General features: G+C 34.9%; 2 protein-coding genes across 2 annotated transcripts; one reads left to right on the top strand and one right to left on the bottom strand.

The window, feature by feature from the left end:
- Positions 1-61: 61 nt before the first annotated feature.
- On the bottom strand, positions 62-2,593 carry LOC113236402 (beta-lactamase-like protein 2 homolog). The gene is made up of 4 exons (XM_026472439.1): positions 2,312-2,593; positions 1,639-1,799; positions 752-1,077; positions 62-597 (listed from the first exon to the last, which is right to left on the bottom strand). Exons 1-4 carry the CDS (start codon positions 2,431-2,433, stop codon positions 328-330), a joined length of 879 nt encoding a protein of 292 aa, XP_026328224.1. The 5' UTR covers positions 2,434-2,593; the 3' UTR covers positions 62-327.
- An 894-nt stretch (positions 2,594-3,487) lies between these two features.
- LOC113237044 (NADH dehydrogenase [ubiquinone] flavoprotein 1, mitochondrial-like) lies at positions 3,488-13,619 on the top strand. The gene is made up of 8 exons (XM_026473289.1): positions 3,488-3,600; positions 3,738-3,947; positions 5,760-6,052; positions 6,916-7,146; positions 8,930-9,162; positions 9,704-9,907; positions 11,918-11,985; positions 13,278-13,619. Exons 1-8 carry the CDS (start codon positions 3,552-3,554, stop codon positions 13,415-13,417), a joined length of 1,428 nt encoding a protein of 475 aa, XP_026329074.1. The 5' UTR covers positions 3,488-3,551; the 3' UTR covers positions 13,418-13,619.
- Positions 13,620-13,967: the final 348 nt, after the last annotated feature.

The raw sequence follows: 13,967 nt of genomic DNA, 5'->3' as shown, positions 1-13,967 counted from the left end.
GTAACGTGACGTAACTTCACTTATGCCATTCTTCCATGAGGGGTGCGTATTATAGTCAAGTATTAAAAGTCACATTTAAGTCAGCTATGCCCTTCATACACAGTAATACTTTTTAGGCTTTTTTCTACAAGTAAAATGAGAAAACTAAAGGTTTCTTTGAAATGGCTAATTAAAATACAATTAAAATTTCTGTATAAGTTCTGTATATACATGTATTTAACATAAATAAACAACTTAATATCAAAAATATGTCTGAATGTTAAATACTTATGCCCTTATTCCTTCTGAGAGCAGTATAATGTGTTACACTACAAAAAAAGCGCAAAGTTACAAGTTCGCACTGGGAGTATATTGCCATTTATTTTCGCCATTAACAGACAATTGCTTAATTTTATTTTCTTTCATCAATTTAGTTAAATGATGATTAACATTATATGCTGCGGCGGGCCACAAATGTTCTGGTGTTTCTGTGTATATTATTTTTACTAAATCCATTTCTGTAAGCGGCTTCTCGGAGTTGTTCTTTAATGTTTCTAATATTTGTTGCTCGCGTTGATTCCTATGCGATATGTAGTATTCAATCTTCGGTATTGGATCCTGAAATATAAGAAATTTTGCCAATGTTTTTAATCAAACCACAACAATAACAAAACTAACTGTTACAGAGTTCAGTAAACATTGAATATTTTTCCTATAAGTAACCATTTTAATAAATTTAGTTTTATTTTTAAATCAATAAAATAGAGTGTACCTTAACAACATTTCCATGCCCTGGATAAATAACTCGAGGTTTTAATTCTAATATCCTATTCAAACTTTTCATATATGTAAATAAGTCTTCAAAGACTGCTGTACCCTCTCCCAAAATGCAGTCACCACTGAACAGTATATTATCTTCCAGTAAAGTCAAAATTACATGATCAGTTGTATGACCTGGTGTATGATAAATTTTTACTGTAGCCCCTTCAACTTTGATTTCTTGACCATCCTTGAGCCAATTTAGAGGAATAGATGATGGTAACTGAGTATCAGGTTCGTCGTCACTACTTCTTTTATGTTTCCATATTTTTGGTTGTTCTGAAAATGTACTTGATATTTAATAAAAAAGCACTGTTCACTATCACGAAACTTGTGTAGAAAACGGCAGGACTAATATAAATTATCACTTAAAGTATCAGAAATAACATAACTACATAAAGTAATAAAATAAATACCTACATTCATTGATGAGTTTGGGAGTTCTGCAACATAGTTTAAAGATGAATCTAAAATTATTTACTAGAATGTGTATTTAACATTGAAACTTTAAAGTAATTGTTACCATGCCGGACTTCCACTCTTTTTTTTAGTTCCTGGTTCGATTATCGGGCCGGGAGAAATATTTGTATGGCCTACATTTATTTATCCTGTGAGTTTGAGTGTAATTTGTGGTTGTCTATGTGTGTCCATTGCATCCGCGACACAAGGTTTCCCTAGGCTGAGTGTGATTATTATTAAACTTAAGTTAAAAGTGTTTTTTTTTTTAAATCATGGCAAATAGGAAACTTGCAAACTTTAGGCCAGGAAAAAAATCTCAATTTATGCAAATAATCTTACTCTTAGCATGCTTCCTTAGACAAACCTGATGTTTATACTTACTAGCAATACTCCCATAGAGGTTTGCAACACCACCAACATGATCGTGATGCCAATGTGTCAATACAATATGTTCTATGTTCACCCGCTCTGCATTCACAACATCTTCCAGGTACTTCTGGTACTCTGGTACATCTTTATCTCCTGTATCTAGAAGTATACGACTGGGAATTCAAAACAATAAGGGTTAGAAAAACAGCTTTCGTCTTTTTTATGAAATTGTAAGCTGTAATGTGTGTTAGAACCTGTATCTTTAGATAGAATATCTAAATAAACAAAATTTATCTTTGTTCAGGCTACAAATAGCCAAACAATGTAAGTATTTACACACTACAGTCAACAGCAGGATGGACTTCGCCTCTTATTATAAGACGGTCTAAAGTCCAAACATGTATTGCATAAAACTGGATTTTAATTTTAATTACAAAAGATTTCTGCTTTTATTTACACATCAATTACAAGTTAATAGAGTGAGAAGCAGCATATATACCAGAAACAAATGTAGGTTTGTCAGGAGCATAGCAGGTGGAGGTCCATACTATCTGTCTACCCCAGTGGGAGACAGGCGTGATGACATGTATGTAAATGCAGAAGACCCGTTCACAATTGGCATTATACTTATGAACATTATACGTAGGTACTTTATCCACAAGAAAAACAAACATCTTGTACTTACTTTGTTCCAGTTCCAATAAGATATGTATTTGTGCCCTGAAGAGTCATAGGACCAGGGTTGCATCCTAAAATCCTTATAACCCTACTCGACAATTTCGTCACTGCTGGTATTACTGCCGCCATTATTTCACTTTAGACTAGGATCGTAAGACTATATAACGATACTCGGTAACACGCAGTTTTTATATCATCAGAGATAACTTATTTTGATAAATGGTCTTGAGCGTCCTAATAAAAATATCGGTGTAAAGTTCTATTACTTTAGTACGTCAATATATTTATTTTTTGTCGCAGAAAATACTATCAGCTGTGATCTTTGACAGCTGTCATAAACACAAACTAGTAGGATGGTCATAAAATGATAAAATGATTATGACCATCATTGACTTACAATTATAATGACCATCCATATAATGCAATAAAATGTGACAAATTAATTCTTTTTTTTTTCCATCCTCTAATTTCTAAGACTCTAAGTTATATACTCGATGTTCGATCGTGACGGACGGGGAATTTAAAGAGTATAAACTTATTATAATCCATACTGTTATTAATTATCGTTTTCTATTAGAAAAACATGTTGTGTACGATTTTTTCTACATAATTCGTGGTACGACGATGTAGGTATCCTTATTTACGCTTCTTACTCGTGGACCACCTATCTCGTTGCCTCGATGCACCACGGGCAATTTTATTTTTTTTCTCGTAGTTCACCGCCTCAATCGACTTTATTTTATTTTTTTAAGTAAGAGTTACGTTACACAGATTTTAAATATTCTTTTTAAGCAGTTTTAAGTAGAAAAACATTTTGACGTGATCTTATGGTTTTGACTTTCTGTCTTAGTAATGTAACGACTATAATATTTATTGTATTTTTTTTGTGATTTTTTTAAACAATAATTATTTTATGCGAGTACATAACACAGATAAAAAAGAAATTCTACGTATAATGTATTTCACACCTTCAAAATTGCTATTCTACAATATTCTCTTAAATATGTCGTAATTATAATCTTGATTATTTATTATATACGTTTTATTTCAGAAATGTATAATAACTAATTCAAAATCACATGAATAAATAATATAAACTGCTTAACTTCTGGAGTTTCGCAACAATCAACGATTTTCATTCTATTTTTTATTCTTGTAAGCAACTAGACAAACACTATGTGCCTAGTGTGGTATCACTTAATGTGGTTGTGATTGTGACATTTGTGACATTTCGAATTACGAGAAAAATGGCTGGAGCGCTGGCTAGGGTTGTTCAGGGGGTAAAATCCCAAACAGGTCAGTAAAATGTATCAAATAATATTCTAGAACCGTTTGAATATGTACTGAAGTTTCCATAACATAACTTTAAAGTTACTGCATTTGTTATTGTTTTATGCGCACTAAGAGCCTTACATAATTTTGACGTTTTTCAGGTATTGTAGGGCCGTTGTCGATAGTCAACAATGTCTCCGTGCGGTACAATCAGACTCCGGCAAGGACGCAGTTCGGACCATTGGCGGATCAAGATCGCATATTTACGAATCTGTATGGTCGACATGATTGGCGACTCAAAGGTGCCATATGCCGTGGAGATTGGTATATGACCAAGGAAATTCTCTTGAAGGGCCCTGAATGGATCGTTAGTGAGTACTCACGTGTTACCAAAATTGCTATAAAGTTAATTTCTATTATAAGTGCCAATGTATGCAATACAATCTGAGTTATTTACAAATCAAAATTTATGAGTTTATGAGGCATTTTCAACAAGCTGATTATATTATTATAAATGGTCGAAACAATTGCTGTTTATATTGGTACAGATTTAGTTTACCAATTACAGATTTGGTTGGACGGACAGAATGGGCCACCATTTAACTAGGGCAGAATTTTTGCCCTAGGGCTAGGATAGTTTGAACCAAAATTAACACTTTTTATTCTTATAAATTTTCCACTACGGCCAATAGACTTTAATTAACTACAAATAAAGAAAAAAAAAATATTTTGTAGTGTTCCCTTCAGTTCAATCTGACTACAGATTTGTTAATTATGTAGTCATTGACAAAATGAGCTTTCATTATGATGCAAAAAATATTTAAGTCAATGAAATGATTTTTAAGAAAATTGTGAACACATTGGGAAAACAGTTTTTGAAGGCAGTTCTAAAGGAATTGCCATTGCTTATTACTTGAAACCTAAACCTTCAGTTTGCTCTAGTGCTGTTGTATTTTGAAATAAATACATTTAAAAGGGGTTATTTGTCAAAGGCTTAAACCCCTTTAATAATAACAGAATAATATCACCAAGTACCTGCTCTTAGACCAAAGAAATTGCTGCATTATGAGTAATGAATTTTCGTGAGTGAGGAATTTTTGTGAGAGAGTAAGTATCTGAGAGTCTGCATTTTAGTATAATTAGAGCTCCTAGTGAAAGAGTTCATTCAGGGAAGTACTGCCACCTTACCTATTTAGCAGTAATGCTAGCATTACTAAGTTCTGGTTTTGAAGGGTAAGGGTGCTGGTTAATTACAGTCACATGGGAATTGTCAAGTTATGTCTCAGGGTCATGGCCGCATTGGCAGTGCCCCTCAGATCTTTGCGATTTAAAGCGCTGAGTGGCATTGCAACTGTTATTGACAGGCGTCTAGCTAGTGTGTGCCGTCACTTGAAATTATATACAGAAAAATAATGAAATATCAAAGTAAACTTTGAGGGATACTACTTGGAACATCCAGTTTAGCTGGTTCTATTTAGGAAAAAAAATATATTCTTTAAGTTTACCCCTAAATCAGTAACAGAGTAAGCAGCAGTTATATTTGACCTTTGTAATTGCAAAATAATGATTCCTAAAAATATCTTAAAATTTTACACACACCACATTGACTTACAATTATATGGACGTCGGGTCCGCGCTAAAAAGTGTCCGCACTTGTAAGGCGCTAAAATCGTATACAGAGCGCGACACTCCGCTTTAGTCTTCATTTGTTCTACGGACAGCGCAATACTGCGATGACATAACAATTTAAATTTCTAATAGGTTGACTTGGGACATTTTTTTCGTGGTTTTTGTATTAGACCCGTCGTCCATTTATTTGTAAGTCAATGACACACCACATAATAATTGCTGTATAAAATTTGAGTCCATTTTAAAAAAGTAAGTGAATTTTAATTATTTTTCCGTTAGTGTCAACAGCAAATTAAAATGATGTGTAGTTGAAGCTATAGATATATGGAATATATGGAATATATGGAATCAACATTTTATCTCTCATTTTTGTGGAATTCTTTGTAATGAGATTTATTAAACATTTATCCCATTACAAAAATAATTGAATGGGGCAATGTGAGACAACATGCTGAAGACATATAAAGTGTTTTTAGTTATTTAATTTTTGCTACTAAAAATGTACATAGTGTATTGCTCTGAGACATGCCTTAATTTAAAATATTTATTTCTAGATGAGATGAAAACATCCGGAATGCGAGGGCGTGGTGGTGCCGGTTTTCCAACTGGCATGAAGTGGTCATTCATGCAAAAGCCATCTGATGGCCGTCCTAAATACTTAGTCGTCAATGCTGATGAGGGCGAGCCTGGCACATGCAAGGACAGGGAGATCATGCGTCATGACCCTCACAAGTTGGTTGAAGGTTGTCTGGTTGCCGGCCGAGCCATTGGAGCTGTGGCTGCATATATTTACATCAGAGGAGAGTTCTATAATGAAGCCAGTAATTTACAGTTGGCCATTGCTGAAGTAAGATCATTATCAAAGTTTACTTGTTTATTAGAGCTTTAATTAAGAAAGAAGTAGAGAAAGTTACTGGTTATTGATAAAGTTGCATTAGATTACTCGCAATAAGTAGTTTCGTATTTAATATATTAGGCAAACAGCGTACATATGTGACATGACAATAGCATGTGTGACAAAGTATTTGCCTTGTTTGCCTATTCGACAAATATAGCCTTAAAAAAACCGCATGAAAAAATATTTAACACAACACAGCTATTTTGCACGATTTAACCTTAACTGGGTTCAAAATAAATTTACTTCCATTTTTATTAACATGGACTTGCGCAAAGTAATCCCTGAATGTATTAATTAATAGGGTTTCAGTTGAAAACCGAAATTTGGCAGGTTCTCTGTTGTACTTAATTATCTTTATATAAGAATTATGTACAAACTACAACAAATAATTCGTTTTCACTTTTATTTTAGCATGTTTTCAGGATTTTATATGCGCTGATAAAGTATGTCCTTCGTGTAACACATTAGCACATTCTTTAGACAATATCCTTAGGTGTATTGGACATTTTTTTAAAGATTATTATTTTCATTTTATTACCGTTATATATAATTATTACCGTTATTTATTATGTATAATTATGTCCGTCGTGTAACACATTAGCACATTCTTTAGACAATATCCTTAGGTATATTGGACATTTTTTGAAAGATTATTATTTTTATATATTACCGTTATTTATTAGTAAATACCTAAACCATTTGATCTAACAAAACTGTTTTCCCTGCTTCTCCTCCGGTGATTTGCCTTTAGATAAAATTGTATTTAAGTTTTGTTTACACCTTGATAGTTGTTGTTTTTATATTCTTTACAGGCATATCAAGCAGGCCTTCTTGGTAGAAATGCTTGTAATTCCGGCTATGACTTTGACGTGTACGTCCATCGCGGCGCGGGCGCCTACATCTGCGGCGAAGAGACCGCTCTCATCGAGTCCATCGAAGGCAAGCAGGGCAAGCCGCGTCTCAAGCCGCCGTTCCCTGCTGATGTCGGTTTGTTCGGCTGCCCAACTACCGTCAACAATGTTGAGACTATATCTGCAGCACCTGTAAGTTTCCTAGTTTTACAACGTCTTGGAACTTTATATCACCACACTACATGGTCAAGCTTCTTTTATATTTTATACAATAGATGTAAGGTATATACATATGAATATATTTATGACTGCTTTAAACTATAAAAATGTAAGTAAGATCTACTTATTGGTTTGTGATTTTGATATCCAAATGTGGAGGTTTGTAATAGGCTTTTTTTGATATTGTTTAGTTTTGTAGACCATTTCTAACTTATAGCAGTAAACCTTCCTAAAATAAGTAAAATTAAGAAAAAAAATTGCTCGGTTAAATTAGGAGGATAATTTGTGGCCGAGGGTTTTAAGTAATCAACTGAAAGGCTTGATTCATATGATTTATTGTAAAATAGGAATAGGAAGAAAGGTAAATGAAGGCTGCAGTGGCGTGGCGTGAAATTTTCCTTGGTAAAGCCGAAGCTTTAACTTGAGAAAACAAAAAACACTTACTTTAACAAAAATTCTTTTCCCGTTCAAAAGGCGCTTGGCGACATTTAAACACAGCACTTATTAGGACAAAAATACTAGTTCACTTCATTTCACAGGATAACTTATTCTAGACACAAAATAACTGTAGCTTTTAAAGTAATTTTACATTTTAAGCTGCCCGTCGCGATATGAAAGTATGTGAGTAAACAAACACATGAATGCTAAGTGTTGCTATTTTAATTACCTAGGAATTACCATGACCTTCTACATACATTCGTTACGTAGTCCTATTAGAAAGAAACACTCCATTAAATATAGATACATATGTAACATTATTTATCGTTATATTTACAAAATAGAAATTAACCATATGTTGTATTAATTTGCTATTACAATAATTTTGTTACTTTATTTTAAGAAAGTTTTACATCTGCAAAGGATTCTGACATTAAAACAAATTAAACTATAATTTGTTGGAATAAGGGTTAAATTTAAGTGTACGCTATTCGACAATTACTCGAATTACTCCGGCTTCTCGGCCGTCATTTCTTTATATGTAATAAAGCTAATTTTTGCGAATGTGTGCGTATATTTTGATGGGAGTGCGTAGATTTCATGAATGAAATAGATCTCGCCGATCCGCCGGCTTACCTTGCGTTGATTGGTTGAGATGCATCGGGACAAGTTATTACGCGTCTAATAGTGAATATTTTGAATAAATGTTTTTTTAGTAGTGGGGTATGCGCGGTGCAACTGGTAATAGGTACGCGGGAAATTTTAGGCAAGCCGGTGGGAATCAAGTTATATAGACGCCTCGCCACTGGAAGGCTGTATGAATAAATGTATCCAAACAAAATAACGGTATAATGGTACAGATTAGAATTTAGTTACTAAATGGTTAGTGAATGTAGCCCAAAAATTCGTATTATTGCTGCATAAAAGCAATTAGGTTATAGGATTAAGAGCACGCCTGCTCGCCTCGAGGATTTTGTATAGAGAGCAAGAAAAAGAATTAGAGAATGATTCAAAATTTCCAAAGTAGGTGGTCAGAAACCAGAGAGGTAAAAAGGTGGGATGACGATGAAAAGAGGTCGCATCGTCACAAATTGACGCGAAATCTGAGATGATACTAGATTGGAATGGGCTTGAGACAGTTGAAAAAAGCTTTATACCTGTGTCGAATCATGTCTTTTTTCGTCAATTAAGTTCTTTGGACACGAGGCAATAATCGATACGTTTTTAGTTACAATTGTAGGAGACAAATATAAAGGGAGCCGGGTCTCCCTATGTAAGAGGCTTTATGGTTATGTAATAAAATATCAAATAATTACAGACGATAATGCGTCGCGGTGGGGCATGGTTCGCGCAGTTTGGCCGTCCACGTAACACGGGCACCAAGTTGTATAACATCTCTGGACACGTGAACACTCCGTGCACTGTCGAAGAGGAGATGAGCGTGCCGCTCAAAGACCTTATCGAACGGCATGCGGGTGGCGTTACCGGTGGATGGGACAATCTGCTAGCCATCATTCCTGGAGGATCTTCGACACCGCTCATTCCTAAACAGTATGTATTGTTTACTATTCTTGCTATATTGAGGGCGTACAAAAACGAACCGCTCAATATCTCATCACGTCACCTTGGGGCCTAATGTCCCCCAGGTCTTGGCAAATAGATGTAATTCCACGAATTTTGAGGTCAGTTTTTTTAAACTATCTGGCTTATGAATCAGATGTTTTTGACATTGACCGCTATTCTAGCAAGTCATCGATATAACAAATAAATGGACGACGGGTCTAATACAAAAACCACGAAAAAAATGTCCCAAGTCAACCTATTTAAACGTAGTGACATGTAAAGGAATATGAAAAAGCTAAACCGTTGAATTTAAATTGTAATGTCATCGCAGTACTGTCTAATTTTGCTTGCTTCGCTGTCAGTCGAACAAACGAAGACTAAAGCGTGAATGACGCTCTGTATACGATTTTAACGCCCTATAAGTTCGGACACTTTTTAGTGCGGACCCGACGTCCATATAATTGTAAGTCAATGGATATGATAGAAAAAAGTTGTTTTAAATTCACTTTTAATTTTTGTATTTGAACAGTGTCTGCGACACCGTCCTAATGGATTTCGACGCTTTGGTAGCAGCGAACACTTCCTTCGGCACAGCGGCTATCATAGTGATGGACAAGTCAACCGACATTGTGAAAGCCATCGCACGCTTGCTAGAGTTCTACAAACACGAATCCTGCGGTCAGTGCACGCCTTGTCGCGAAGGCGTGTCATGGATGAACGAGATTGTTCACAGGTAACTAGCACATTTGTTTTAGTATTGTTTGATTTTTACAGTCTTAATTAGCGCCAGTAAGTCACAGCATATGGTTCTAGTTCACTTTTTTTTATTGACCAAAATACAGGAAAAAATACTTATTGTGACGACTGATGTTACGAATCAATAATTATGGACCGCGCTATATTCCAAAGAACAGTCGCAAGGCGGCTATTTTCAATATGTTCCAACGACTTGGAAAGTAGATCGCGGCCGGAACTAAAAAAGTGGTGTCCGCTTTATTAGAGAAGCTGACTGGACATCACAAAAAACTTGAAGGAGATAGACAATAATATTTTAGCTCTGTGGTTGGTTATGGAGGATAGTGGCTACGGAGGCCGACGTAGACAGCGTGGATGCCTTTGAGAGAAGGTGGGAAAATGTAGTTACGTTTTACGAACTTTTCCCGAATGGGTTCAAACGAAACTTCTTTTGAAATTCAGGAAACTAAAAATTATAAATTTAGCCCTTCAGTTTAGTATCTACAACTTGTGGCATGTATTCATATAGTCCCTAAAAATCCCAGTTATTTAGACTACTTTTTCTCTATCATTAATTTAGAGCGTCAATTTTGCTTGCAGTGGCGGATTTGCAGTCTTGACCGCCCTAGGCCCCAGCCCATGTAGTCAGTACGAACCGCCCCTTTCTTAGCACTCATCATATACTAGTAGACTACCTAATGAATTTCACTGTCACTCTGCCTATTGGTGGAAACCGCATCAAAATCCGTTTAGTAGTTTTTGTGTTTATCGCGATCAGCCAGACAGACGCGGTAGTGATAATCTGTAGCGATGTAGAGACATTACATTATATATAATGTAACATATCTATGTTTTATACATAAAATGTATGAAAGTGATTTAGGAAGATTATTGTTATACGATGCGGTGCTGTACGGCCCGCCGTAATGTACGTGAGCCTATGGAATATTTAGCAAATCCGCCACTGGTGGCTTGCACATCGGTTTCATGGTGTCGCCATCTCTAAGGTCCCGGGTTCGATCCCTGGCCTGGTAGTGTAGAAACTAACTTTTCTATATTTATCGGGTCTGGGTGTTTGTGGTACTGTCGTTGTTTAAGATTTCCATAACACAAGGGCTTTAGCTACTTACTTTGGGATCAAAGCAACGTATGCGATGTTCGTCACAAGGACCAACAAAATTTTTTTAATTCAATATTATATGTGAACGCTATAAGCATAAAATCAGTGATCGTAAACATTTTTCTACAGAAGAAATTACAGTAAAGGAACGTCATGAGAATTGATGACAAATAACACGATAATACAAAGATATGTGTTTTGTTTAGTGTTTCGAACATCTGTTTCTTTAAGCTTTTTATAATGCAAATTCTAGACATATTTAATATTTAGTGAATACTAACTATGTATGAGTAAAAAAAGGTAATAATTACATTAAAAAAAAATTGTTTTACGGTATTTGTTAAATTGCTTTGCTTATAAAATGGCCCAAAAATTTCCTTTCGTCTAATGCTAAAAGTAACAAAGTATAGCAACTGTCAATACTTACCACGAGTATAATAAATGTTGTCGCTAGCTAGATCGCGTAAAAAACCAATAGCGCCTCTGGTGGTCACAAGAAGTAACATTTTGTATACAAATATTTTACACGGTCACTAGCGACTGTTATCATTATAAACTCATGATAAAGGTACTGTAAATTCATTAAAAAAGCCTGTTTAGAAGTAACGTGGGTATCACAAGTTATGTTCTGTCCATTATTCTCACTTTAGTGATGCAAGAAACTAGTTGATGCGGAACCCTAAGGGTATAAAATACGTCTTTCGCGTCGCTTCGGCACGAATAGGGCGAAACTATTTTGTTTTCATCCTTATTGCAACGGGCATAAAGGTGATTTACTAACCGGCATTATGTCGGTTGGCGTCCAGTTAGTTTTTTTGGAATCTTTTATTTTTGTAACTAATTTGCAAAATAGTTCAGTTTTTATTTTCTTTTTATTTTATTTTTCAGATTCATCGATGGTGACGCGTCGACGAAAGAGATCGACATGCTATGGGAGATTTCTAAACAGATTGAAGGTCAGTTTAAGCTTGCGCCAGCGCATGAACAATCGCCATGTTTAAACTATCGTAGTATATATGTATGTATACATACTCTTAGATAGTCGCTATTCTTGAATGGATTTTTGACCTTTACGTGTCATAAAAAGCGCCTGGAATTGAAATTATGTCTTTGTTCTATAATCTGTTTTGTCGCAACCGATTTGAGCATTGAAGAAATTAAAAATTTAAACACAATAAAGGTCTGTGTTAATACAACAAATGATGTCATGCATAATATATAAAAATACAATATGATAAAACTCAAAATATACAAAAGTGGCAAGTAAAAAGTGATATTAACTAAATTAGACTGCCGCCATAATTTTTCAAATTTTTACCGAATACCGAATACCAGAGATTTTTATATATGCGGCCAAAAATTTAATCCAAAAATGATGGTTTTCACTTGTGATGTGTTCTGTAACTCTGAATCGAAATTTCTGACATCGGCTGGTTACTACTTGGAGACGGTCAGCACCCGAAGATCGATCGATTTTCAGCAGCTTGCTTTTGGGCGGACCTAACCCTATATTGACTATGGCTTACATGTTTATTTATGTTAGTGTTAGTTGTATAATGTGAATAAATGAATAAAAATGTTGATGTGTGCTATGTAACTGGTGAAAAATTCTTACATACCCGCTATATTTCGCTTAAAGTGTCACTAAGTAGACAGTAAGCGGTAATAGGTATAGTACATTGTCTTCATGTATTAGGTAGATGTACATGTGCTATGAATAGAGCATGCTAACAAAATAAACATGTTTGAAATTTCACAGCTGATTCGTCTCATAACGCTGAGCAAATGTTCCCAAAAAAGAACCGTTATACAGTTCGCAAAATGTTTACTTTCCATACAAAACAAACTGCCACTGGTGAAATTTGTATGGTGAATGTAAAAAAATCGCGAATTGGATATAAGTTTTTGTACGATAAACTTATCGATAAGTTTATCGTAAAAAACTCATATAATTCGCCATTTTTTCTTAGTTCAGTTTCATAGTTCTTTAGTCTTATGAAATTTCATGTGTACTTATTTTAACAGACTGTATGAGTAAAGTTAAAAATCAAGAAGCCAGGGTGTAAATTTGTAATCATGCAAACGTAACTACCGCGTTTGCGATAAATTTTTTATTTAGATCTTAATTATATAAGCACAAAGTTAAAATTAAAATCTTAACGCAAACGCGATAGTTTACATATTTGAAACTAAGGCCCCTGTAATGTGTGGGATGCGCATAATGAATTTAAAAAAATATTTTTTACAGGTCACACAATTTGCGCCTTAGGCGATGGCGCAGCGTGGCCCATCCAGGGTCTCATTAGACATTTTAGACCAGAACTTGAAAGGCGTATGCACGAATTCGCGGCGACATGTGGCCCCAGCAAGGCTGAGCGTCTTTACTAACCACCACGCTTATACCGTGAAGTTTTGCCCTCGAAGATTACCTACTGAATATAACTTATATTGTAAAAATTGTAGATTCAAGTTAAAAATTTCTTTGTGTTTTTGTGAGTCTTGTTATAAATAAAATTAGTTTTTAATAAATTGTAATAATTTATTATTTGTATTTTGTGGAATTCATTGGGACCTGCGTAATATGTCTGCCTTTCTTGTCATAACTAACTCACTTGCATATTGGTAACTTTCGATGTATTGGCACCTAGTTTTTTTTTAAATGTCAGTTACGCTGATTTTAATCTACAATAAAATTGAAAAAAAAAGAAGCGCTTATATGGGGTTGTAGATCTGATTTCGTTGATTCCAGGTATGTCGACAACTCAATAAAATCAAATATCTGTCTCTGTGGCCAAACGGTTACCATCCTGGACTGCCACTGAGGTCCCGGGCCGAGAGAAATATTTGTGTATCCTAGATTTATTTCTCTTCTGGTTAGGCTGCGATAGTGCGGGGTTATGAGTGTGTGCGTAATTTATTTATTAATTTCAATTTCGCT

Source organism: Hyposmocoma kahamanoa, unplaced genomic scaffold, assembly GCF_003589595.1.
Source record: "Hyposmocoma kahamanoa isolate Upper Pololo Valley unplaced genomic scaffold, ASM358959v1 102, whole genome shotgun sequence".
Taxonomy (NCBI): Eukaryota; Metazoa; Arthropoda; class Insecta; order Lepidoptera; family Cosmopterigidae; genus Hyposmocoma; species Hyposmocoma kahamanoa.
This window is presented reverse-complemented; position numbering and strand designations above follow the sequence as displayed.